Source organism: Salmo trutta, chromosome 19 (assembly GCF_901001165.1).
Source record: "Salmo trutta chromosome 19, fSalTru1.1, whole genome shotgun sequence".
Lineage (NCBI taxonomy): Eukaryota > Metazoa > Chordata > Actinopteri > Salmoniformes > Salmonidae > Salmo > Salmo trutta.
This window is the reverse complement of record NC_042975.1, coordinates 47682248-47708080: the sequence shown is the minus strand read 5'-3', so window position 1 is coordinate 47708080 and position 25833 is coordinate 47682248. Positions and strand designations below refer to the sequence as shown.

Here is a 25833-nt window from a genome sequence, read left to right as displayed (position 1 = left end):
CTGTCTGTCTCAGTGGACTAATCCATTGCAGAGGCCACGGGGGTGGCACAACAGTATCACCAGTAGTATATTCACTATTAACTCCCATCATTTCTAATCGACAATGTTTGTTTGGTTACGGTAATTTCTGTTAATGCATTCAATACATTATTATTAGTCTTTTACCGTTCTCATTGTCGGAGTAGACCTAGGCTACACTTGTGAGGAACACAGTTCGGTTTATTTCCTTCCATTTAGGAGTTGTCAAATTGATGAATTGTCATTTGTTTGTAGCGCTCCTGTCAATGTTGAGTAACGACGCGCACCTGATTATACATAGAAGTAGGCCCGAAGCTACCGGGCCTGCGAGCAAACGTAGGCTTAGAAATGTGTCCATTTGGGGATCCGGTAGTATTTCTGATTGTCTTATCTCACCACCACTGTGGAGCTTAAGTCCTTTTTACCTCGCCTCAAACACAGCAAGTAAACAAAGTCTGTTTTTACATCTGTTGAGAATGTAGCCAGCTCTCTTTCGATAACCACTCAACATGAAAGGAGAAAAAAATAAAAAAATAATAAAAAGTCATGCTCTGATCCGGTGGAAACGTAAAAAAAAAAGTCGTACTTGATTACTTCTAATCCCTTGCACAAATAGCCTAGAGCTGTGTATCTGTCTGGAGCAGAAACTGAGGGCCCAGAATAGTTTATATGTTGCAAGTTCCAGCTTCAGGACCAAGTTAATAGTTGACACAATGTTTCAAGCTCTTTGCAAACAGGCCATGCATAGCCAATGTGATTTATAGGATATTTATTTTATCAGGATATTTTCTACCTGCAGGTTGCAATGTTTTTATTTGTTGGCTTTATGTAGGCTATTTTTACATAGTTGGCAATGGCAATAGAAATAATTTTTCTAATTCTGATTAACCGCATGAAAATGATTTTGAGATACAAAAGACTATTATAAATGAAATGAAACTGTTCCACAAACATGTGCATATAAAAATAACAACTGGCACGCAGATCAGTAGAAAGGGTAAGATAAATTGGCACTCTAAATGCAAAAGGTTGCAGACCCCCTGGTGTAGCCCATTAGGAGCGTAGCAGCTGGATCTGCCAAGGCCAGCAGCAGTGGAAGGAAGAGGGTCGGGAACAGTTGATTTTTTTACTCTGGTATGGTTGATCTCTGGCTCCCTCGAGTCATTCATCACAGTGTGCTTAAAGCATCAGACAAGCTCAGTAGCCTGCATATAGTTGATTTTATTAACACACATAGGGTGTCTATATATATGGAAAAATACACATTTGAAAATTTCAACCCATCGATGACCTTTTTAGTCGGGGACGGCCCTAGTTCATAAAGACAGTCACGCTATGCTCTAGCTTCCCACACACTACGTTGTTTTACTACCCTCACCTGTGTCCGTATGCACGGAGACCCTCCGCTGTCGCTCTCAGCGGAGGCAGGCCCGTTGAAGCCCTTCCTGCCAGACAGGCTCCACTTCCCGTAGAGGCTCTCATAGGGCAGCCCGCTGCCCTGCCCCAGGCCATGTCCAAGTCCTGTCCGTCCGGACCCTCTGTGCACCCCCTCCTGGAAGCTGCCTGGGCAGAAGCGCTCCGGGCCGGGCAGGGAAGGCATGGCCACAGAGCTACTGAAGGACAGCTGGGAGCTGGACAGGTGCTGGCCCAGGAGGCCCTGGATGGACGAGGTCCGGTGGAGGGAGGTGACCAGCCCAGCGTCCATCCTGCCCTCTGACTGGCTGAGCAGGGCCAAGGGGAGGGGCTGAGGGTGGTGGGGCCAGGTGGGGGTGGGACCCACAGGGTTGTCAGTTCCTACGGTGACAACGAGAGGCATTTCATACACATTACAGAATGCAATCATTACACAAACTGTTCCATGGCTGCGTTATCAGCATACTGACAGTATTGACATTGTTATAATAGCTAGCAGCAGCTGAACAGTGGCCATCAGAGACTGTAGTGAGCGGTGGGGTCCTGGGCTCACCCATGGGGGGGTGGATGGAGGTGAAGTGGGGCTGGGGCAGGGGCAGGCTGGAGGCCGGGGTGCTCTGGGTGGTGTGAGCCGCTGGGTTGTTGGAGATGGAGGTGGAGCCGCCGCCGCAGTCCGAGTCCTCGATGTTCCCTCCACTGTTGCAGCCAGCCCCACAACCCTTCTGTAACCTGCAGGGGAGACACAGAGTTAAAGTTAAATCATCTTATCGCACACGGTCACTGACCGTGAGCGAGAGAACATCCGTGACAGGCATGTGCGTGATAGTATGTGAACTTCGCAGCAATACCTGGCTGTGTGTGTGTGTGTGTGTGTGTGTATCAGCCTTACCATGGCTACTGCAGGCTGTGTAATGTAAGTGTACCTGTCCCAGCTGCTGATGAGCCAGGTGTAGATGTTATGGGGGCTGACAGGCCCCCCCCAGACAGAGCGGAGCTGGGTGTGCCCGCCTGCGTAGGAGGTGGTGAGGGGCGACACGTAGATGGGGTAGCCGATGGGCTGGTCACATGACGAGTTGATCATGTTCCTCAGGGCCTGCTTGGCGTTCTGTATGCTGCCGCGCTCCGGGTTCCGGTTCCGCAGGAACACCAGCTCCTGCTGCTGGCCCGCCCACAGCCCGCGCACACACTCCCTGTTCACCTTGATGACCCTGAAGCTGAGGAACCTCTTGTTGAGCATGATGATCTTGTACTCGTCGCTGCCGTCGTCCATGACGTGGCGCAGGGCCAGCAGCGACGGCATGTTGGCCAGGATGGCGCTGCGCCACACCGGATCGCCCTCGTGGCTGATCAGCATCTTCTCCTCGTTGGCAGTGATGGCGTCGTACAGAACCACCGGGTCCTCGTACTCGTCTGGGGACGTGAAGTGGTCCTGTTTGGGGGGGGAAGGGGGGGTCGGAGAGGATACTGGCTTAGTGTGAGCGATGTCATCATTAAGCTTCTTAAGTCTCAGCTCTGGCCACCACAGTGTCAATTCTTAGGGTGCGCTTGTAAATTCGCTCTGGCAATCTACTCCGAGTTCAGAGCACTCTGGTTTGAGTGTGCCCGAGCTCAGAAAAGTTGGTGAATTTACAAAACAACCTGGTGTCAGTAAACATTGGCAAAAAAAACCCCAGAACACAATTGTTGCCAGTAACACAGTTGCAGTCATTAACCCTTGGGATAACAAAAACAGCCTAACGAGCTCTGCTAGGGCGAGTAAAACGATCAGAGTGAGCTGTTCTCTCATTTGTGTCTGCAAGCAGCTAGCAAGCTAGCCAACGTTAGCCATTTACCTTGGGTGCTTGACTGCCAGCGTGAGAGGGAAACGCTCTGAATTTACGAACGGACAATCTGACAACGCTTTGAATTCTACAGACAGCCCAGAGCGCACTCTTGACACTCCGGAGTGAATTTACGAACGCACCCTTAGTGTGGGTAATGACATTACATTGACCACCATACTGTCTGTAATGAGTCACGCCCATATGATATGTCTTACCTGGTGCAGTTTGAGGGACATGCGCACCCCGGGGGCCACCACCCTGTTCAGCAGGTCCATGTCAGCAAACACCCACTCGTCCCTGGGAGAGGTGATGCGGAAGTCCCCCTTGAAGAGGGCGTGGAGGCCGTACAGGAAAGGCTCCAAGCTGACAGGCGGGGGTACAAACGTACGGATAGTCACCGTCGGTTATACACGATCACAGAGACATATTACACGCTCCTTTTAGTTAGAGAACAGACAGACAGTCCGGCCCTGGGACTTACCTGGCTGACATGCTGTGGGAGGCTGTGCCCAGAGCCCTTCTCCCCAGGATGCAGAGGCCAAAACACAGGGTGACCAGCGGAGAATCCCTCTCGCTGTCCTCCACTGGCTATAACACAAAGTATTTCATTAAGCTAGTCGGCTTATAACACTAATGACATTGCTATGGAAAGTTCTGGTTGAATTGACAGCTACATAAGCTACATGAGAAGGAATATTGACCGTCGGGCATCTGCTGTTACAGTACTGGATCCAGTCCAGGTAGACCATACAGAAGGCAGTGGGGGTGACGCCAGAGGCCCTGTGGTCGTAGTCCTCGTCTATGTTCAGGTTGAAGGTCGGGTCACTGTCCACGTAGGCCGGGCCCAGGCAGGGCCGCAGCGCCTCCTGGACCGTCTCATTGGCCAGCCACTCCTCCAGTTTAGGAGAGCGACTCACGTAGAAGATGATGCTCTATGGTAGAGGAAACACTGCTTACAGACCGGGCCATCTACTGTTCAAATGATATGTTATTGTATCTCATTTTACAGTTCGCTGTATGTTCAGGATGGATCATACACCTTGACGTAGTAGGTGATGAGGATCTTGCGCAGGTCGAACACTTGCAGCATGGAGGCGGCGTTGTTGTCGCTGATGCTGTAGCCCTCTAGGACGTACTTGGTGGCGGCCACCTCCCAGGCCAGCCAGCGCTGGCCGAACGCCGCGTTGAAGGAGAGCATGTGGGGCAGGTGGCCTGGCTCGCAGCAGCAGCAGCCCTCGTCCTCCTCCACCCCTTCGGTGATGGCCTCCACCTCCCGCTGCTGGCAGTACGTACCTGGGGGAGAGACACCGGGAGAGAGAGAAAAGATAGCATTTTGAACTTGTCCACCTCGCGTCAAACCATTAAAGCCTACCACGTTGAACTGGGTTCCATAAAAGCTCATTCTAGCCCAAACCCTCTCCCCTCCTCCTCACCCCTGAACTCCAGCCCCCTCAGCTGGAAGGTGACCAGGCCGTTGCCGATCTCGATGATGTGCACCAGGGCGTTGAGGTAGTCGGAGGCCAGGATGAAGCAGTCTCCTGTGGTGTAGTTTCCCCAGCGGCCCAGCAGCAGATCACCACACAGGCTGTGCTGCAGTGAGCGCGTCAGGTGCTCATAGAAGATGGAGTTCAGGTTGTTGTCGTCAGCACCTGGAAGAGAGGAGACCACAGGCAATGAGAGCAGAGTCCTTTGAAAGAATGATGACTCGCGTTAGATGAGGGGAAGGAAGACTGCGGCAGCTGACCTGGGTTGCGGTCCAGCTGGGTGGCCAGTCGCGTGTTGGAGTGATCAACCCTCTTGGTGCTGGAAAGACAGATATTATGTTAACCGGGCGACACAGAGGCTCTAGAAACTGCACTTTTCACAAGACAGGTGGTGACTTGTGTAAAATGGTAACGCAGTCTGCTAGCTTTCACGGCATCTAGCAATAATCTCCTTAATCTGGTTTTAACATTGACCTCTGAACGGCAATGGGGTGTAATCATTAGTCCAAAACATTTTTCAACGGAAACCATTTACTCTACGCAGAAAACAAGAGGGTTTCTATTGGACACATTTAGGTAGGTCCTTCCCTGTTTCGTTCCCGTTTGTTTCTTTTTGGTTCCTAGTGAACACACCCACCTGGTCTGAACAATGCATCTCTACATCTCTAGAGCTCCTGGAAAGTAAAGAACTCACTTGTAGTCTCTCTCCCAGAACTTGACGGGCCTGGTGTAGGAGGTGACGAACACAGCACTGCCCAGGACAGGGTTAAGAGGGGTGGAGAAGAGAGCCGAGAACACGGCCTGGACAAACAGCATGGCTGAGTCTGAGAGTTAGGTTAAGGAGCTCTAACAGACAACACTAACACACAGGACATCCAATGTGCACAGCATTTAGTGTTGTTAAAACACTTTGTTTCACTGGCAAATGAGCAACAGGGAGTGCAGAAAGAACTTTGTTTAACAAGGATGTAGTCTAACCAACAGTTTTCTGCTGATCACAGCGCCAGTGTACAGGGATACGGGGCACAGCGAAGGGCTGGGCGAAGGCGTGGAAGGCAGAGCCCCAGGTGATCTGCCAGGGAGCGATGTAGGTGAGGACAAAACGCAGCTTGTAGAGCAGGTCCCAGAGCTGTAATGAGAAACCAGCCAATCTAACGTGAGCGATCAAACACCCGAGTCCAGTCATTTCTCAATGTAACGTTCTTGCGTAGCCAGAAAAGACTTAAAAAGGGAAATTTCAAACATGTTCAACGTCATATGCATCAATCCCCAGCACCACCCTAACATCAACATACCGTATATGAAAATGTCACGTTTCTATGTTTTGCATTAAAAAAAGAATAGAAGATACGTTTTTCAAATGCCATGTGTTAGTAGGCATTGCCTATTCATTGGTTGATGTCATCACTGGAAACACTATTCTTCCTCTATCTGTTTTTACAAAAAAAACATAGAAGCACTCCATTTTAACATACAGTGTGTGTCGATGGTGGGGTGGGGCTGATGATTGTGATGTGGGAAAATGATGACATTTGCCTTTAAGGGTCAGAGTATACAACTACGCTGAACAAAAATATCAACGCCACATGTAAAGTGTTGGTCCCATGTTTCATGAGCTGAAATCAAAAAAATTCAAATCAGAGACATTTTCCATACACACAAAAAGCTTATTTCTCTCAAATGTTGTGCACAAATGTTTGTCTTACATCCCTGTTATTAAGCATTTCTCCTTTGCCAAGATAATCCATCCACCTGACAGGTGTGGCATATCAAGAAGCTGATTAAACAGCATGATCATTACACAGGTGCACCTTGTGCTGGGGGACAATAAAAGGCCACTTTAAAAATGTGCAGTTTTGTCACAATGCCACAGATGTTTCAAGTTTTGAAAGAGTGTGCCATTGACACGCTGACTTCAGGAATGTCCACCAGAGCTGTTGCCAGAGAATTTTATGTTAATTTCTCTACCATAAGCTGCCTCTGTTGTTTTAGAAAATGTGGCAGTACGTCCAACCGGCCTCACAACCACAGAACACGTGTAAGGACCAGGACCTCCACAACCGGCTTCTTCACCTGTGGGATCATAGGAGGGGGGGTGCTGAGGATGTCTGTCTGTCTGTAATAAAGCCCTTTTGTGGGGAAAAACTGATTCTGATTGGGTGGGCCTGGCAGCCAAGTGGGTGGGCCTATGCCCTCCCAGGCCCACCCATGGTTGCACCCCTGCCCAGTCATGTGAAATCCATAGATTAGGGCCTAATGAATTTATTTCAATTGACCGATTTCCTTATATGGACTAACTCAGTAAAATATTTTTAATTGTCACATGTTGCATTTATATTTTTGTTCAGTATACATACAGCTAAGTATGTGCAGGTACTTTCATTTGGTTGAATTTGTGCAAAACCAAATCCCAGGGAGGAGTATTCTGTACCTTGCTGAAGAGGATGGACATGAAGAAGTAGTCGAGCAGGAAGGTCTCTGAGAAGTGTGGGTAGTCGAAGAGGAAGAAGAGTGCGGTGAAGGACAGCGTGACGTACTGCAGAGACGGGGCGCAGAACGACGAACGCAGCAGCTTCATCCCCGCCAGAGAGATGAAGAGAGCCCGGCCGCTGGAGGAGGGGAAGGAAAGAGAGAAACCGAGAGGAGGGGGGGACATCAAAACACATTCATTGTGCAAGTACAAAGCGTAGTCTCAATAAACATGCACTCAACTCTGACTGGATGGATAGATGGGGATGAGGGAGAGGAATGTGTGGTGAGGTTGGTAAAAGGGGATGGCTCGAGCTGCTTACTAGATGTCAAGCTCCTTGGGTTTCAGGCTGACGCGCTGCGCCTCTGTAGTGAGGGAGTTGAGCACTACAGCCGGATAGATAACATACTTCTCCACACACTGCAGCCACGCATACAGCTTCTCGAACCACATCAACTGGGCGGCATCTGGGACGGACAGGACACAGCAAAACAATCAAGGACAAACCTCAGGCCTCGGCACAATTCTTCAGGGTGTGTGAACGTCTGCGTTTAGGGGGTGGCGGGTTGCTACTTACCGCGGACCTCGAACTGGCTGTACTCTCGAGAACGGAGCACGGGGTGGGCCAGGCAGAACCAGGGCAGCTGCTTGCGGAGCTGAGGCAACAGGTAGTGTGTGAGGAAGCCCACCACCCCAGCCACCATGTACAGGATATAACTAAGAGCAGGCTGGAGGGGAGGGAGAGAAGGTTTCACTGGGGAGTGTCAGAAAATCAGAAGGGTTTCTCTCTAGATACTGAAACGTCATATCGTCCATCTACAGTCGACCAGGTGAGTTGACTGACCTGCAGAGCGATGAACACAGTGCTGGCACTGATGGCAAACGTGATGACAGCCATGAGGGGACACATGACCAGGTCCGAGTGGAAAATCTCTCGCTGTAAAAAACCCAGACAGAGAGAGATGAAGAGGGTTTTAAAACCTCGGACCACCAACCGCGTTCAAACATCTGTTATAGTCACTGAGTGGGCAAACATTAGGAACGCCTTCCTAATATTGAGGTGCACCCCTTTGCCCTCGGAACAGCCTCAATTCGTCTGGGCATGGACTCTACAAGGTGTCGGAAGCGTTCCACAGGGATGTTTCCCATAGTTGTGTCAAGTTGGCTGGATGTCCTTTGGGTGGTGGATCATTCTTGATACACACGGGAAACTGTGGTGTGAAAAACCCAGCAGCGTTGCAGTTCTTGACACACTCGCACCTACTACCATACCCCGTTCAAGTCTATGTCACTCACACAATGTTTGGTTTGAGTCCCAAATAGCACCCTATTCCCTACATAGTGTACCGGTACCCCTTGTATATAGCCTTGCTATTGTTATTTTACTGCTGCTCTTTAATTATTTGTTACTTTTATTTCTTATTTTTCTTTAGGTATTTTTCTTAAAACTGCATTGTTGGTTAAGGGCTTGTAAGTAAGCATTTCACTGTAAGGTCTACACCTGTTGTATTCAGCATTTCACTGTAAGGTCTACACCTGTTGTATTCAGCATTTCACTGTAATGTCTACACCTGTTGTATTCAGCATTTCACTGTAAGGTCTACACCTGTTGTATTCAGCATTTCACTGTAAGGTCTACACCTGTTGTATTCAGCATTTCACTGTAAGGTCTACACCTGTTGTATTCAGCATTTCACTGTAAGGTCTACACCTGTTGTATTCAGCATTTCACTGTAAGGTCTACACCTGTTGTATTCAGCATTTCACTGTAAGGTCTACACCTGTTGTATTCAGCATTTCACTGTAAGGTCTACACCTGTTGTATTCAGCATTTCACTGTAATGTCTACACCTGTTGTATTCAGCATTTCACTGTAAGGTCTACACCTGTTGTATTCGGGCACATGTGACAAATACAATTTGATTTGGTAGTGCACTACTTTTTAACCAGAGCCCTATGGGCCTTGGTCAAAAGTAGGGCACTATACAGTGAACGACGTGCCATTTGGGACGCAAGCCTTGATCTTACCACAGAGTCGCGTAGTTTCTCAGGCAGGGGGTCTTTGATCTCCAGGGGAGGCTCCTCAGGGGTCCGGCTCTCCAGCTCGGGAAAGAACTTAGAACGGACCAGAGACCTAGAGAGAAAAACACACACAGTGAAATGTAGGATATGAGTGACAGGGTAGAGTTGATCTTATGACAGTAGCTAGGATCTGGGAATATTAGTGCGTTTCAACGTACCAGTAGGTATATCATTGTCATTATATTAAATCAACGCAGAGACACTAGTGAGTTTTCCATTGACCAGACAGAGAGCAGTAAAGAGTAGTGTTGTCACGATACCAGAATGTTGACTTCCATACCGATAACAGGTTTAGTATCACGATGATAAAACCAAACCACATCAACAAAAAAAGAAAGAAAGAAAGCGGGGATGCACTGTGAGATGATCACTTCTGGTTACTTTTTTGAAAAGGAGATTCAACTCCAAAATGAACACAAATAAAATGAAACAACCAGTCCCTGATGCATTCTGTTCAGGTCTTAAAATCAACTTGAGTCAAAAAATAGGTACAGTAGACTCCCTTATTGTATGGGACACTTTTAAAAATGTGCCTTTGGAGGACATGCAATTCAATACTCATCTTTAAAACAAAAAGTAGTTAGGTCAACAGAGTTCATCGTAAAAAACAGGAAATAGAGGAACTAACAGTACAGATAGATAGCATTGTAAACTTATATGCTGACCAATCCGGAGGCGCGCGTGATTTTGTTCGCCCAACCCAGGTTGAACTAGCAAAAACTCTGAACCAATTATATTAATTTGGGGGCAGGTCAAAAAGTCTTAAACATTTATCGCAATTTAGCTAGCTGTTGCTCACTAATTTGTCCTGGTATATAAAACACTGGGTTGTTATTTCACCTGAAATGCACAAGGTCCTATACCACGACAATTAATCCACAGATAAAAACGGTAAACCGAATTCGTTTCTCGACACATCTCCTCCTTCCTTCAGGCTTCTTTTTCCTTCGTTGGACTTTATATGGCGGTTGGCAACCAACTTTACAGCATTACTAAAACCAATCTGAGTGTGAACATCAGTTCATCTGTCAATCACCCACGTGGGTATATGCTCCTAAAAACCAATGAGGAGATGGGAGAGGCCGGACTTGCGGCGCGTTGAGCGTCACAATTAGAACCAATTTCTATTTTGGCTACGCAGACGCTCGCTTGAGGAGCGCGAGCAGTGTGGGTGCAATGATTGAATAACATTCATGTGTACATTTAATTGCAACGCTCGCACATGCGAAGCGAGCGGTGTGGTCAGCATGTAAGGGGCATAGCCCAAATCATGAAAAACAGCCCCTGACCATTATTCCTCCTCCACCAAACTTTACAGATGCCACTATGCATTCGGGCATCCGCCAAACCCAGATTCATCCATCAGACTGCCAGATGGTGAAACGTGATTCATCACTCCAGAGAACGCGTTTCCACTGCTCCAGAGTCCAATGGCAGAGAGCTTTACACCACTCCAACCGACGCTTGGCATTGCGCATGGTGATCTTAGGTTCGTGTGCGGCTGCTCGGCCATAGAAACCCATTTCACGAAGCTCTTGACGAACAGTTATTATGCTGACGTTGCTTCCAGCGGCAGTTTGGAACTAGTGAGTGTTGCAACTAGTGAGTGTTGCAACCGAGGACAGACAATTTTTACAAACTGCGCGTTTCTAGCACTCGGCTGTGCCGTTTTGTGAGCTCGAGTGGTCTCCCACTTTGCGGCTGAGCCGTTGTTGCACCTACGCTTTTCCACTTCACAATAACAGCACTTACAGGTGACCGGGGCAGCTCTAGCAAGGCAGAGATCTGACTCAACAGTCAACAGTGAAGAGGAGACTCCGGGATGCTGGCCTTCTAGGCAGAATTCCTCTGTCCCATGTCTGCTCTTTTGCCCATCTTAATCTTTTATTGGCCAGTCTGAGATAAGGCTTTTTTTTCAACTCTGCCTAGAAGGCCAGCATCCCGGAGTGGCATCTTCCTCTTCACTGTTGACGTTGAGACTGGTGTTTTGCGGGTACTATTTAATGAAGCTGCCAGTTGAGGACTTGTGAGGCATCTGTTTCTCAAATTAGACACTCTCCTGTACTTGTCCTCTTGCTCAGTTGTGCACTGGGCCCTCCCACTCCTCTTTCTATTCTGGTTAGAGCCAGTTTACCCTGTTCTGTGAAGGGAGTAGTACACAGCATTGTACGAGATCTTCAATTTCTTGGCAATTTCTCGCATGGAATAGCCTTCATTTCTCAGAACAAGAATATACTGACGAGTTTCAGAAGAAAGTTCTTTGTTTCTGGCCATTTTGAGCCTGTAATCAAACTCACACATGCTGATGCTCCAGATACTCAACTAGTCCAAAGAAGGCCAGTTTTATTGCTTTTTTAATCAGAACAACAGTTTTCAGCTGTGCTAACATAATTGCAAAAGGGTTTTCTAATTATCAATTAGTGGATTAGCTAACATCATGCCATTGGAACACAGGAGGGATGGTTGCTGATAATGGGCCTCTGTACACCTATGTAGATATTCAATTAAAAATCAGCAGTTTCCAGCTACAATAGTCATTTACAACATGAACAATGTCTGCACTGTATTTCTGATCAATTTGATGTTATTTTAAATGGACAAAACATGTGCTTTTCTTTCAAAAACAAGGACATTTCTAAGTGACCCCAAACTTTTGAACGGTAGTGTATATATTAACAAAACAATATATATGGGGGTTTGGAAAAGGCGCAGACAATTACATTGATAGCCTCAACCTATCTGCACTATTAAAGCTGCCCCTCTCCCCCTCCCAAAATAAAATAAATACATATTTCTAATACCGGACCGTTTTTCACGTTGTAGTACCGAGAAAGTACAGAGGTTTCGGTATGCCATGCAACACTAAAGAGTAGAGGTATACTGACCACAGGATGACAGGGTCACTGCTTTGGCGGCTCAGGTGGTAGGAGAGGGCCAGGAGCAGACCGCAGAACACTGAAAACAGTACTGGCACATGGGGATGTTCCCAGGGCGCATTGATAGCCCCGAGGCAGAATCCATAGAGCAACGCAGCCACCAACACACTGCGTAACAGGCTGTAAAGAGACGACAGGGGGCTGGTGGTGGCTGTGGAGAGAAACCACGCACACACACACACAGGGTCAACAGGCATCGCTCAACAAAAAACGGAGAATTTACTTTGTGAATTACAGTGAATGGCATCTCACTGTGTGGCCCCGTCTTACCTGTTCCCCCAAAAATGTGCATGTCGACCTGCTCCAGCAGACACATGAGGAAGGTGTTGACCTGAGGTAGAAGCCCAAATAGGAAAATGATGGGGAAACACAAGGCAAACACTGAGGAGGAAGAAAGAGAGGGAGAAAGTGCTTGAATGAGTTGGTTGGTCGCAACACGATACAAAAGACATAAAAGCACACAGCTAGAAGTTGCTAACACTGACTGACCTATGAGCACGTCCCTGGCACAGAGCAGGAAGTGAGCGGAGAAGAAGGTGACGCCGTAGAGCGAGAAGGGCTGCAGGTGGCCTGAGCGCCCCGCCAAGTCTAACACCCAGATGAGAGCACAGCACAGGCAGAAGTAGACGGGCCGACTGTACACGATGACCCAGTTATGGCCCTGACGGGTTAGACCAGACAGTCATCAGGTTGTGCCATCAAAACAAGAATCAACGATAGATAGGTTACCAACTTGATAATGACCAAGACAGATGTTTGAATGACACCATCCACTTACATGCATTGGGGAGGCTGCATCTGGTTGAACACTCTGAGGAAGGACAGAGTCATCTCAAGCGTTAACACATTAGTTTACTTCAAGTTAACACTGGTCTATTACGGTTCAATAAACGTGTCGGCAGTTCATTTTCTTAATTCTATAACCGTTTTAATAAAAAAGGGAATATAGGAATTGAATAGAACTGTATTGAATCCTTATGACTTGTGTCGTGTACCTTTAGTAGTGAGTACTGACAGCTGGCGATGACCAGGCAGAACTGGAAGACCCAGATGTCCCTGAAGAAGCCCTCCAGGAGCAGCAGGAACCCCAGGAAGGCCACCATGCTGGCCAGCACCACCGCAAACACATTCTCTCCTACACCACGGTTCCTGCAGGACAGACAGAACGGAGGTCATTTACTGTCCAGGGTTGCAAAATTCTGTTACAAAAAATGCCCAGGTCTTCCAGAAAATGCTATATTTTTGGAGAAAGCTGTAACCCTAACACTGTCACTCCACAGCATATAAAAGAACCTCTTAACGAAACCTTGGCTTCCTCCTCAGTACAGTGACAAACATTGGATCATATTACCACTGCGATAAACTAGCTAGCTGCTGCGTCTCACCTGTCCAGTAGCGCCAGAAGGGCCAGGCGGTCGTAGCGCACCCTCAGCCACTTCCCTGGCAGCACCCAGAAACGGTAGTACTGTTTGGGCTTGGCCTTCTCCTCGATCATCAGCGTGTTCTCGTGGGACTCATGCAGAGACTCATGGTCCAGGTCAAACTGGAGCCAGAGAGGGGGATTCAAGTCAAACATCATGCGTATTAAAGATTTTTAAATAAACTAAAGCCACATTTACAGGAATATGCAAGAAATGTCCAGAGGGTTAATTTGTCTGAAACACATGATTTTGATTTGATTGATTAGGATCCCCATTAGCCGACGCCAGCAGCAAGTCTTACTGGGGTCCGACATATAACGAAAAAGACAGACAAAATACTTTACAATTGACATACATTTAAAAACATGAACATGTAGTGTGTGTGTGCAACTATCAGTTCCACATACATGTCAGTACACACACACACGTAGGTCACACGGGGGAGAAGCGTTATGCCGTGAGGTGTTGCTTTATTTGTTTTTAAACCAGGTTTGCTGTTCACATGCACTATATAAGATGGAAGGGAGTTCCATGCACTCATAGCTCTGTATAATACGCTGCGTTTCCTTAAATTTGTTCTGGACCTGGGGACTGTGAAAAGGTGGGGTAAGTGTGTGTGTGTGTGTGTGTCAGTGCTGTGTAGAAGTTGACTAGGGAAACAATTTGGAATTTCCAACACATTGTTTCTTATAAAAACAAGAAGTGACGCAGTCAGTCTTTCCTCAACTCGTAGCCAAGAGAGACTGGCAGGCATAGTATTAATATCAGCCCTCTGATTACAATGGGGCCAGCTGCAGCTTAACTAGATCTTCCTTTGCAGCACTTGACCACATGACTGGACAATAATCAAGCTACTATAAAACTAGAGCCTGCAGGACTCACTTTGTTGAGTGCGGTGTCACAAAAAAGCAGAGCATCTCTTTATTACGGCCAGACCTCTCCCCATCTTTACAACCATTGAATCTATATGTTTTGACCATGATGGTGTTACCTTAGATTGTAAACTAAGTAATTTCATTTTCTCAACTTGTTCAACAGCCACACCATTCATTAACAGATTCAGCTGAGGTCTAGAACTTAGGGAAATATTTGTACCAAATACAATGCTCTTAGTTTTAGAGATGTTCAGGACCAGTTTACTACTAGCCACCCATTCCACAACAGACTTTGTTAAGGGTTTCAGTGATTTCATTAGCTGTGGTTGCTGATGCGTTTATGGTTGAATCATCAGCATACATGGACACACATGCTTTTTTTAATTGCCAGAGGCAGGACATTGGTAAAAATGGAAAAAAGTAAAGGGCCTAGAAAGCTGCCCAGCGGTACACCACACTTTACATGTTTGACATTTGAGAAGCTTCCATTAAAGAAAGCCCTTTGAGTTCTATTAGATAGATAGCTCTGAATCCACAATATGGCCGAGGTTGAAAAGCAATAACACATACATTGTCAACAACAGGTTATGGTCAATAAAATCAAAGGCTGCACCGAAATCTAAGAGTACAGCTCCCACAATCTTATTATCAATTTCTTTCAACCAATCATCAGTCATTTGTGTCAGTGGAGAACATTGTTCGTGCCCTTCTCTATAAGCATGATGAAAGTCTGTTGTTTTGTTTTTACAGTGAAGTAGCATTGTATTTGGTCAAACACAATTTTTCCCAACAGTTTACTAAGAGCCTTGCGGCAAGCTGATATGTCTGCTGTTAGAACCAGTAAAGGCCGCTTTACCACTCTTGGGTAGCGGAATGACTTTGGCTTCCCTCCAGGCCTGAGGACAAAGACTTTCCTCTAGGCTCAAATTAAAGATATGACAGATAGGAGTGGCTATAGAGTCAGCTACCATCCTCAGTAGCTTTCCATCTAAGTTGTCAATGCCAGGAGGTTTGTCATTATTGATCGATAATCATTTTCCCACCTCTCCCACACTAACTTTACAAAATTCAAACTTGGAATGCTTCTTTCATAATAAAAAATAAAAAAATGTATACATGAATATGATGGCTCACTGTTCGTTGTTGGCATTTCCTGCCTAAGTTTGCCAATGACGTAATAATTAAAATATTTGGCAACATCAAATGGTTGTGTGATGAATAAGCCATCTGATTGGATGAAAGATGGAGTTGAATTTGTCTTACTGCACATAATTTCATTTAAAGTACTCCAAAGTTGTTCTCCATCATTGATCTTGGCTTCATAATACAGTTTCTTATTTTTTGTTGAGTTTAGTCACATAATTTGTCAATTTGCAGTAAGTCAGCCAGTCAGATATGCAGCCAGACTTATGAGCCACTCCTTTTGAACCATCTCTTTCAGCCATACAGTTTTTCAATTCCTCATCAATCCATGGAGCCTTAACAGTTCTAACAGTCAGTTTCTTAACAGGTGCATTTTTATCAATAATTGGAAGAAGCAATTTCATAAATTCATCAAGTGCAGCAGCTGGATGCTCCTTATTAATCACATCAGACCAACAAATATTTTTAACATCATCCACATAAGAGTCACAGCAAAAATGTTTGTATGATCTGTTATATACAATTTTAGGCCCAGCTGTTGGAACTTTGGCTTTCCTGGATATAGCCACTATATTGTGATCACTGTATCCAATGGGTAAGGATACAGCTTTAGAACAAAGCTGTTGAAACAGGAATTCGAATGGTGTTTCCTCTCACCTCTGGCATCTCTGACATCTCCAGGGGCACCCTGCGTACTTGCATGCCCTGCAGAACCACGGGCCTGGGCTGGAGCATGGTGAGCACCGGGGCCCCCTCCTGGACATCAGTGGAAGTGAAGCTGGAGGATTGGGACTGTCGTTCCCGCTCCCTGAGAGAAGAGAGAGGGGGTCAGACATATCAAAAACAGTTTCAGGCAAAGAGCCTAAAGCGCATCAGAGAGAGACACTTACGCCACTGGGTCCTCATAACCGCCTCCAGCAGGTCCAAACGTGTACGATCTCTTCACTCCTGGAAAAACACCAGCACGGCAACAACAATGAATGGAGAGCGTCGACTACGTCGTAAACGAGGACAGAATCATTTGCTATGCAAATTTAAATACATGAATGTCTCAGTAAAGCCCAGGAACAATGGGGCTTATTTCTCGCTCTCTTCAGGCTAGGTTTATTAAAAAGAGAGAGAGGGCCCCCCCCCCTTTCAATGCACCCCCCCCTCCAAGGTTCTAAAGCGAGCCTCAGCCTAGCATCACCACACACACTCACCACCCTCGTCATAAAAGTAGTGCACAGCCCCCTCCGTGGTGTCGTCGAACGTAGAGGCCTCGTGGACCCCCCCGCGAGGCAGCAGCAGTGAGGTGGCGAACTGTAAGGCAGAGGGCAGGGTCCGGGTCCGCGAGTGTGAGGAGGTACGGGCACGCTGGAGGTCCTGGAGACTACAGGAAGACAGGAGCTGGGCTTTACGGAGCATGTACATACGGAGGTGACTGGCATAAGAGATACAGTTGTTGAAGTCGGAAGTTTACATTCACTTAGGTTGGAGTCATCAAAACTTGTTTTTCAACCACTCCACAAATGTATAGTTTTTAACAAACTATAGTTTTAGCAAGTTGGTTAAGACATCTACTTTGTGCATGACAAGTAATTTTTCAAACAATTGTTTACAGACAGATAATTCACTGTATCACAATTCCAGTGGGTCAGAAGTTTACATACACTAAGTTGACTGTTCCTTTAAACAGTTTGGAAAACTCCAGAAAATTGTGTCATGGCTTGAGAAACTTCTGATAGGCTAATTGACATCATCTGAGTCAATTGGAGGTGAACCTGTGGATGTATTTCAAGGCCTACCTTCAAACTCAGTGCCTCTTTGCTTGACATCATGGGAAAATCAAAAGAAATCAGCCAAGACCTCAGAAAAAAAATTGTAGACCTCCACAAGTTAGGTTCATCCAATTTCCAAACGCCTGAAGGTACCACGTTCATCGGTACAAACAATAGTACACAAGTATAAACACCATGGGACCACGTAGCTGCCATACCTCTCAGGAAGGAGACGCGTTCTGTCTCCTAGGGATGAATGTACTTTGGTGTGAAAAGGGCAAATCAATCCCAGAACAACAGCAATGGACCTATATCCACAGTAAAACGAGTCCTACATCGACGTAACCTGAAAGGACGCTCTGCAAGGAAGAAGCCATTGCTCCAAAACCGCCATAAAAAAGCCAGACTACAGTAAACAACTGCACATGGGGACAAAGATAGTACTTTTTGGAGAAATGTCCTCTGGTCTGATGAAACAAAAATAGAACTGTTTGGCCATAATGACCATCGTTATGTTTGGAGGAAAAAGGGGGATGCTTGCAAGCCGAAGAACACCATCCCAACCGTGAAGCACAGGGGTAGCAGCATCATGTTGTGGGGGTGCTTTGTTGCAGGAGGGACTGGTGCACTTCACAAAATAGATGGCAAAATGATGTGGATATATTGAAGCAACATCTCAAGACATCAGTCAGGAAGTTAAAGCTTGGTCGCAAATGGGTCTTCCAAATGGACAATGACCCCAAACATACTACCAAAGTTGTGGCAAAATGGCTTAAGGACAACAAAGTCAAAGTATTGGAGTGGCCATCACAAAGCCATGACCTCAATCCTATAGAAAATATGTGGGCAGAACTGAAAAGGCGTGTGCGAGCAAGGAGGCCTACAAACCTGACTCAGATACACCCGCTCTGTCAGGAGGAATGGGCCAAATTTCACCCAACTTATTGTGGGAAGCTTGTGGAAGGCTACCTGAAACATTTGACCCAAGTTAAACAATTGGGCAATGCTACCAAATACTAATTGAGTGTATGTAAACTTCTGACCCACTGGGAATGTGATGAAAGAAATAAAAGCTGAAATAAATCATTCTCTCTACTATTATTCTGACATTTCACATTCTTAAAATAAAGTGGTGATCCTAACTGACCTAAGACAGGGAATTTTTACTAGGATTAAATGTCAGGAATTGTGAAAAACTGAGTTTAAATGTATTTGGCTAAGGTGTATGTAAACTTCCGACTTCAACTGTATAGCAAGCGCGCTGGTGTGGAAGAGTTTGACTGGACCAACCTGGGTGGGGAGCCCATGGTAGAGGGGGGTGGTGTGGGGTTGCTCCCCGCGTTGTGTCGCCTGCGGATGGCCTGGGTCCTCTTCACACTGCTCACCGAGTCCCGCTTGCCCCCCTCCTCTGGGGCCAGAGCTGGGACAGCAGATATTCACATTAGTACAAGGACGTTCACTTCAGCTGTTGAATTCTAGAAATACCTGACCCTGATTAATGGAGTAAATATAGCAAACAATCCAAATTTCAATGAAACAGTTACACATTTCAGAGCTTTCCATCTTGAATGGGACTATTTAAAAGTAGGGTTTGCTGATCTAGAATCAGTTTTGCCTTTTAGATTATAATGAAATGGACAGGGGCGATCTGATCCTAGATCAGCACACGTTATGAATAAAGGCCCAGAGTTAGAGAGAATAGTATGTCTCACCTCCCCCCACAGCTCCCTCCTCCACCAGTTCCCCGGCCCTCCAGCCCGTCTGGTTGCCAGCCCAGGAGCCTCCCAGAGAGTCCAGGCGATGGTGGTGAGTTCCAGAGAAGCCGTCTGTATGGCTGGTCCGGGCCTCCAGGTCTGACTTGGAGATGGTGAGGGGTCGTGGAGCGGGGGTGGAGGAGGTCAGCATGGTGGAGGGCAGGGCCACAGTGTTAGTGTGGCCCCCACCGGCCCCATCCATACTGAGCACCCTGGCGTGAGTCTTAGCACTAGCTGAGCTAGCTGACCTCTGAGCCCTATGGGAGTGGGATGGGCCAGCCGTCTCAGACAATTCTCCTTCCCTGGGGGTGGGCAGCTGGGTGGAGGAGGGGGGCGGGTTCGTAATGCCAGCGTTAGCGAGGTCAGGGGAGTAGCAGGAGGTAGAGGAGCTCGAGTCATCGTCATCGTCGTCAGAGCTGTAGCGTCTCTGGGAGCCCAGACTTGAGCCGGCGCTCATGTCACTGCCGTCGTCCTCGTCACTAGAGTCCTCAAACAGGCTCTCGCTGTAGGCCTTAGCCCCCAGCCGGCTGCGCACTGGGATGTAGTCTCTGTGCTGCCCGTGGTGCCGCCTGTAGGAGCCGCAGTCAAAGCTGCTGCTTCCTGCTCCACCTCGCTTACGAGGGGCTTTCCTGCGGCCAGGCCGGTGGCCCACACTACTGCCACCGGTCCGCAGCAGCTTCAAGTCTTTGGGGCGCACCACCTGCTGGGCCTGCAGAGAGGACTGCTCAGAGTGCAGGAATGGGGTGGAGGAGACAGGCAACGCAGGCTCAGAACACACTAGACCCAGGGCCAGCCCCGACGGCACCGAGCTGGCCTGCCTCGGAGGGGGGAGGGGGGGAACCCTCCTGTCCAGATCACAGGCCTCGGAGTGCCCACTACTGGAAGGAGATGAGTCCTGGAGGGAGGGGGGCTGTGCAATATCTGAGGGGACAGGTGGCAAATCTTCCCCTTCCACTAGTGTCCTATCAAGCTCCTGGCCCAGAGAGCGCTCTTTGGCGGGGGAGCGCAGCAGTTCGCTGTCCGACAGGTCGTCAGTATCACTTCCCCCCTGCAGCACAGGCTCCTCTGCTGGCTCTAGGGTACTGGTGCCCAGGGCTGGGGCAGAGGTCGGTGTCCCTGCGTCTATGTTCCGTGGCAGGCTTAGTGAAGGGCTCTCCAGCTGGGTGGAGTCAGTCTTCTCACTGCGGTAGCTGCTGACGGTGCTGAGGGTCTCGCGGTCCGTGGCCGCCCCGCCCCCGCTGAAGCAGCTGTCTGTGGAGCCAGCAGCCATGGCCACCCCACTGCGGCTGCCTGGGTGCTCTGTTCCTGGGGCGAAGGCCACGGGGTCAAGGCCCAGCCCCAACAGGTTCTCACTCAGCTCCTCACTCAGACTGCTCTTTATGAGAGGGCTGATGGGAGTGTCCCCCAGGCTCCCCGACTCAGCAGAGGGGCCCAGGGGGGAGTAGGCCCCCATCACGATCACATCCTCGTCAGGACTCTGCTGGGACAGCTGCTCCAGCATCCCCTCAATCTCTTCCAACTGGCCCTTCTCTCCTCCGTCTTCCTGACTGGAAGGGGAGGGGGGGATGGAGATGCACTCCCCAGGTTGTAAGCTACCAAATCCCCCTGACATCCCTGCTCCCACTCCCCTTAGACCAGGGAACTCTCCTCCTAGAGCAGCAGCCAAGCAGGACTGGACCATGTTGGCAACATCTGAAAGAAGTGAAAATCCAAACTAAGTACACACGACAAAGCAAAGACCAACATAGCTAACGTGTTTTGCGTTGGATTCAATAAACGTTATATCCCAATTTTGCACAGGGACAAAAGATTCTAGGTCTGTTTCCAGTGTAATGCTATGCTTACGGATCGGGTCCTGGGAGCTGTGGCGGAGGATCTCCCGGTGTGCTGACGTGACAATCAAGTTGTTGCTGCCTTGCTCTCGCATCAGATCCTTGATATCTGAAAAGAGAAGAAGCAGTCCCTAAATTACACCGTTGCCCATGTTGGATGAAAAAAAACAAAAAAAAAACAGCGACTCTTAGTCAGATCTACTTTACCAACCACAACACTGCGGTTAGAGTGGAGTTAGATTAATGCTATACCCTTGGAGCCTCCACTGTCATCAAGCTGAGGCAAAAACTCCTGAGGGGAAACAACAAAAACATTTGTTGGATTAAGAATGATTTTCATAGGAATATAGATCATTTGTACGGGATTAAACAACCCAATCATTTCATGTTGTGTGCAGTTTGTTGGGTGGAACTATGTTAAAAGAGTATGTATGTGTGCGGTGGAAATGCAAGGCAGTCCTCACCGACACCTGGTTGAGTCCAAACAGAGAGTGCTGGGAGCTGCAGCGAACTGGAGGTGTTGAGTTGACCTTCCTGAACACAGTCATCTCCACACCAACATTGCTGTCCCTGAGAGGGGAACATAGCAACATGAGAAAGCATAACGCTAAAATCTGCCCCCAATCATGTGAAATAACAGCCTTCAAAGCATCAACACAAATGAGCCTCTTCACTCGGATGTACATAGAATGACATCTTGTTTTGACATGATTTAACAACAAAAAAAGGATTCCATTAGGATTTGAAAATCTCCGCCAGTACCCATGCTGATTCCCGTCGTGGCCTCCGGACCCATCGTCCCCCTCTTCTAGCCGTGGGGCGTCGGTTATGAGTGAGGCCTGCCTCTTCTCCACTATCTCCCCCAGGTCGAACATGGCATGGAGGCGAAAGTTCACTGCCTTTATGGCTGTGAAGAAGGCTGCCACCACAGCACAGTACACACCTGCCACAACCAGGCTGGGGGGGAGAGACTGGACGGAAGGACAAGAGAGGGGAGGGGTGAAGAAAGATTGAGTCCAGAGCTGGGAATAAAAGTAGACTAGCCCATGATGAGGGTAGTGAAACAACGCCTTGTTCTCAATACCAGTAAAATAACAAGTGGTTCACCTAGATAGGCAGGCACATGGACAAATTGGGCACCATATTACAGACAAGGAAGGACCACTCTTCAAAGATGACGGACACGACAGCTTGAGAGGACATAACATGTCTGGTTTACAGGTAACACGCTTCACTAGAGCAAATATTAACATGTTTGACCACAAAAGCTTAAACATGAAAGTAACGAGAAGGAATGCTGTTTTGAACAGGGAGGGGAAAATGATACAGTCTATTCCACTTTATTACCAACATCATCCTTTTCTCCTGCCCTATGATAAAAACCAGTTTGACCTGAATAGTGGCTGATACTGCACTAATAAATGTGTATGTAAAAAGTGCCTGACGAACATGACACCCAGTCTAAATGGATTTTTCCGCCCTTTTTTATCTACAGAAATCATAAATGGTCCCCTTCATGAACACTTACCATGTAGATCAGGAAAGGGAAGGCCAGGAGAAAGATCCAGAGGTACAGGTGGAAGCAGTTGGAGAATGTGCTCTGATGGGGGTCCACATACCAGCCTCCTGTGAGCGAAGCCCACACCCCCTGCCGCAGTATCTGAAGAGCTTGGGAACCCATTGTCCCTCTCAGAGCAGCCAACCCAGGGTTCCAAGGTTTCCTCTAAGGCCGGAGCTCCAGACGGTCCAGTTGTAGCCACCCCTTCACGTATCTACAATGGCACTTCCATTGAGGATGAAACGTTAATGAGTCAGTTGAAGACAGTCCTCTTCACTTTGTGGTGTATAGTCCTTAGTGTATCTCAAGGGAGGCCGTGCATGTTCTTGCTCCGGACTGGGCTGCTTTTCTGTGCAGTTCTTGCAAAAATGTAATCATTGCTTTATCTGGAGAATTACTTTTTGGCACACTGGTGAAGACCCACTGACTAAACAACATTCATCTGGAATAAAAATCACAACTGCTTTGGTTGGTTTCTTCACACATTTCCAGCATTTTGAGTCACACTTCAATAAATTAAGAGTAGGTCCTGATAACATCCTTCAGAGAAAGACGCTGTGCACCGCTCGAATGTCACAGGCAATCATAATAACGCTCCTACTCAGAGATGGAGCCGTAACTAGGTTGGACTCATTTCTTTAGATATGTATTTGGAGTCCTCAACCTCATGAGACCGGAAGCTTTATGAATCCTGAGAAATGATCAGAATAACCATCTGCAATGATACTCCATAGATATATATGTATACTACTACCCTAAAGTATCTGAATCAGCCAACGCAGAACGCTAGCTACCCATTAGGTAGCTTAGTTCATAACCCAACTAACTACGAATTATATTTTTCATGACCCCTTGGTAGCTATAACGTTAGCGTCAAGGCCAACACTACTCCCACTAGCCTGTCACCTACTGACTGATAGACACAATATAACGTGTCTATCAGTCAATATATTTTACTGCTATCTAAGTTAGCTGGCTAGGTAATGCTAGCTAGCAGCTGCCTACATGTTATTTTAGCTATCAACAATTTCCTCCAGACGTTATTTGCCAACCAATGCACTCCACCAACAAACATAGCAAGCTACCTAGCTGATTTGTCAACTGAAAACACTTAAATAGTTAGTTAGCAGCTCGCTATATGCCAACCACTGCTACTTAGCTAGGTAACCTTAGTTGTGCTTCCAAAACAAGACATCAACGTGTAATTTCGAGATAATACGTATAAACAAATGCATTATAATGTGTCGGATTAAACAGAATGGCTAACATAGAGATTTGGCAGCAATCACATCATGAACGCTCGATTAGCATGCTAGTTAGGCCACATCAAAATTAAACAGCCAACGCTAAATTAGCTATCAGAATTGAGACGGAGTGTTTGGCTAGATAGAAAACTTCGTAACCTCTCGTGATAACTATATAATATTAAATTGTTGATCGACGACTCCCTTAGGTAAATCAACGCAGCCCAGCTGTGCCTCTTCTCTTCCGTGTAAAGCAGTAACGTCGTTAGCTAGCTAAAGAATCTCGTATTTTTCCTTACCACTGCGGGTTGTTAGCTAGTGCATTTGGCTAGCTTACCACAGTTGGATATCATTGTTTTCAGGTGACGATGGTCTTTCTTCTTTGGAAAGACACAGCGGATATCTACTTTTTGTTTAAGAAAAACTGGCAGTTTGTACAGATTTGCGTCATTGCCCTTATCGTGTGTTCGCTAGCTGGCTAGCTAGCTTTAAAAAGCTCCTATTCGTTAGCTCGCTAGCTGCTACAATCATTCGCTCATTCACACGGGAAGCAAAAACCCACACAGGAAGAGAATGACATTCCACAGTGTCATTTTGGTCGTGTTGCGTTAGTCATTCTTCTTCTAATATGTGGCTAGCTATAATTCCACAACAACTTTTACAATTGGATAACAGAAAGCAAAAGCCTTAAAATGAAGAAAAAAAGACAGCAAAGAAACTGTACCGCATGATAATCGAAGATTGTTTGCCAGATGCTGATACACGATCATGCCATTCTGCATCTTTATAAAAACGCTTCCAAAAAGTTTCCACATATTTCTTTTTACAGTTTTTGTTAATATACAGTTTTTCCCTTGAATATTTGTATAGGTCTAGGAGTTCTGGAACTTTAGGGGGGAAATGTTATTGTGATATTCACAAAATAATAAAAGTCAGTCTTTCTAGTCCTAGGTCTGGGATTTCTGAGACTACTGTTCTTTGACCATAAGTTTAGCTTTGTTCGATTTCAGTGCAGCCTTAGATGTTATTGATCATAATTTGTTATTGAAAAAACAAACTTATTATGGCTTTACATCACCTGCCATCACATGGTTGGAGAAGTACTTATCCAATAGAACCCAGAGAGTGTTCTTCAATGGAAGCTTCTCCAACATCAGATATGTACAGTGCGGTATCCCTCAGGGCAGTTGCCTTGGGCCGTTACACTTCTCTATTTTTACAAATGATTTGCCATGTCTTACAAAAAGCTAAAATGACTATGTATGCCAATGATTGCACACGCTACACAACAGCACCTACAGCCAGTGACCTCACTGAGACTCTTGGTAAGGAGTTGCAGTCAGTGTCAGAATGGGTCCTTAACAATAAACTGGTCTGAAATACATCTAAAACCAAAAGCATTGAATTTGGTTCAAAGCATTCTCTTAGACCTAAACCTCAACTCGAGTTGTGCATAAAAGGTGTGACCATTGAACAAATTGGGGAAGCTGAACTCCTAAGAGTAACACTGGATGGTCAGTTATCATGGTCAAGTCATATTGACAAAGTTGTTGTGAAGATGTGGAGAGGTATGCATGTTATAAAAATATGTTTTGCGCTTTTGACACAAAGATCAGCTGTACTAGTTGATCAGGCTCTGATCTTGTCCCATCTTGATTACTGTCTGGTAATACGGTCAGGTGCAGCAAAGAAATACCTAGCAAAGCTGCAGCCGGCTCAAAACAAAGCAGCACACATTTCCCTTAACTGCACACACAGAACTGACATCAACAACATGCAAAAAGCAGCGCCTCTCCTCTTCTAAAGATCTGTTTTAACTGTACTGTATAAGAATATGAATATGTACAGTGCCTTCAGAAATAATTCATACCCCTTGACTTATTCCACAAAAAGTGTGTTACAGCCTGAATTCAAAATGTATTAAATATATTTTTTTTTCATCCATCTACACACAATACCCCATAATGACAAAATGTTGTTGTTGTTTTATAAATTTGTGCAAATACAGAAATATTTCATT

The 25833-nt window shown here is 46.7% G+C and overlaps 1 protein-coding gene across 1 annotated transcript in view; it reads right to left on the bottom strand.

The window, feature by feature from the left end:
• LOC115154829 (pecanex-like protein 1) overlaps positions 1-24498 on the bottom strand; it is a 28141-nt gene extending 3643 nt beyond the window's left edge. The window contains exons 1-32 of the mRNA XM_029701471.1: positions 22540-24498; positions 21774-21982; positions 21476-21581; positions 21264-21303; positions 21025-21120; positions 19138-20871; positions 18716-18845; positions 16868-17037; positions 16556-16613; positions 16323-16473; positions 13612-13769; positions 13222-13375; positions 13005-13037; positions 12716-12887; positions 12497-12607; positions 12176-12377; positions 9237-9342; positions 8053-8145; positions 7786-7936; positions 7531-7675; positions 7170-7347; positions 5759-5867; positions 5433-5562; positions 4999-5057; positions 4688-4903; positions 4294-4547; positions 3956-4186; positions 3736-3842; positions 3470-3617; positions 2355-2860; positions 1985-2160; positions 1397-1812 (exon numbers count right to left, since the gene is read on the bottom strand). Of these exons, the coding sequence (XP_029557331.1) occupies positions 1397-1812; positions 1985-2160; positions 2355-2860; positions 3470-3617; positions 3736-3842; positions 3956-4186; positions 4294-4547; positions 4688-4903; positions 4999-5057; positions 5433-5562; positions 5759-5867; positions 7170-7347; positions 7531-7675; positions 7786-7936; positions 8053-8145; positions 9237-9342; positions 12176-12377; positions 12497-12607; positions 12716-12887; positions 13005-13037; positions 13222-13375; positions 13612-13769; positions 16323-16473; positions 16556-16613; positions 16868-17037; positions 18716-18845; positions 19138-20871; positions 21025-21120; positions 21264-21303; positions 21476-21581; positions 21774-21982; positions 22540-22692 (6702 nt within the window). The 5' untranslated portion in view covers positions 22693-24498. The remainder of the gene's footprint in view (positions 1-1396; positions 1813-1984; positions 2161-2354; positions 2861-3469; positions 3618-3735; positions 3843-3955; positions 4187-4293; positions 4548-4687; positions 4904-4998; positions 5058-5432; positions 5563-5758; positions 5868-7169; positions 7348-7530; positions 7676-7785; positions 7937-8052; positions 8146-9236; positions 9343-12175; positions 12378-12496; positions 12608-12715; positions 12888-13004; positions 13038-13221; positions 13376-13611; positions 13770-16322; positions 16474-16555; positions 16614-16867; positions 17038-18715; positions 18846-19137; positions 20872-21024; positions 21121-21263; positions 21304-21475; positions 21582-21773; positions 21983-22539) is intronic.
• Between the last annotated feature and the right edge of the window lie 1335 nt (positions 24499-25833).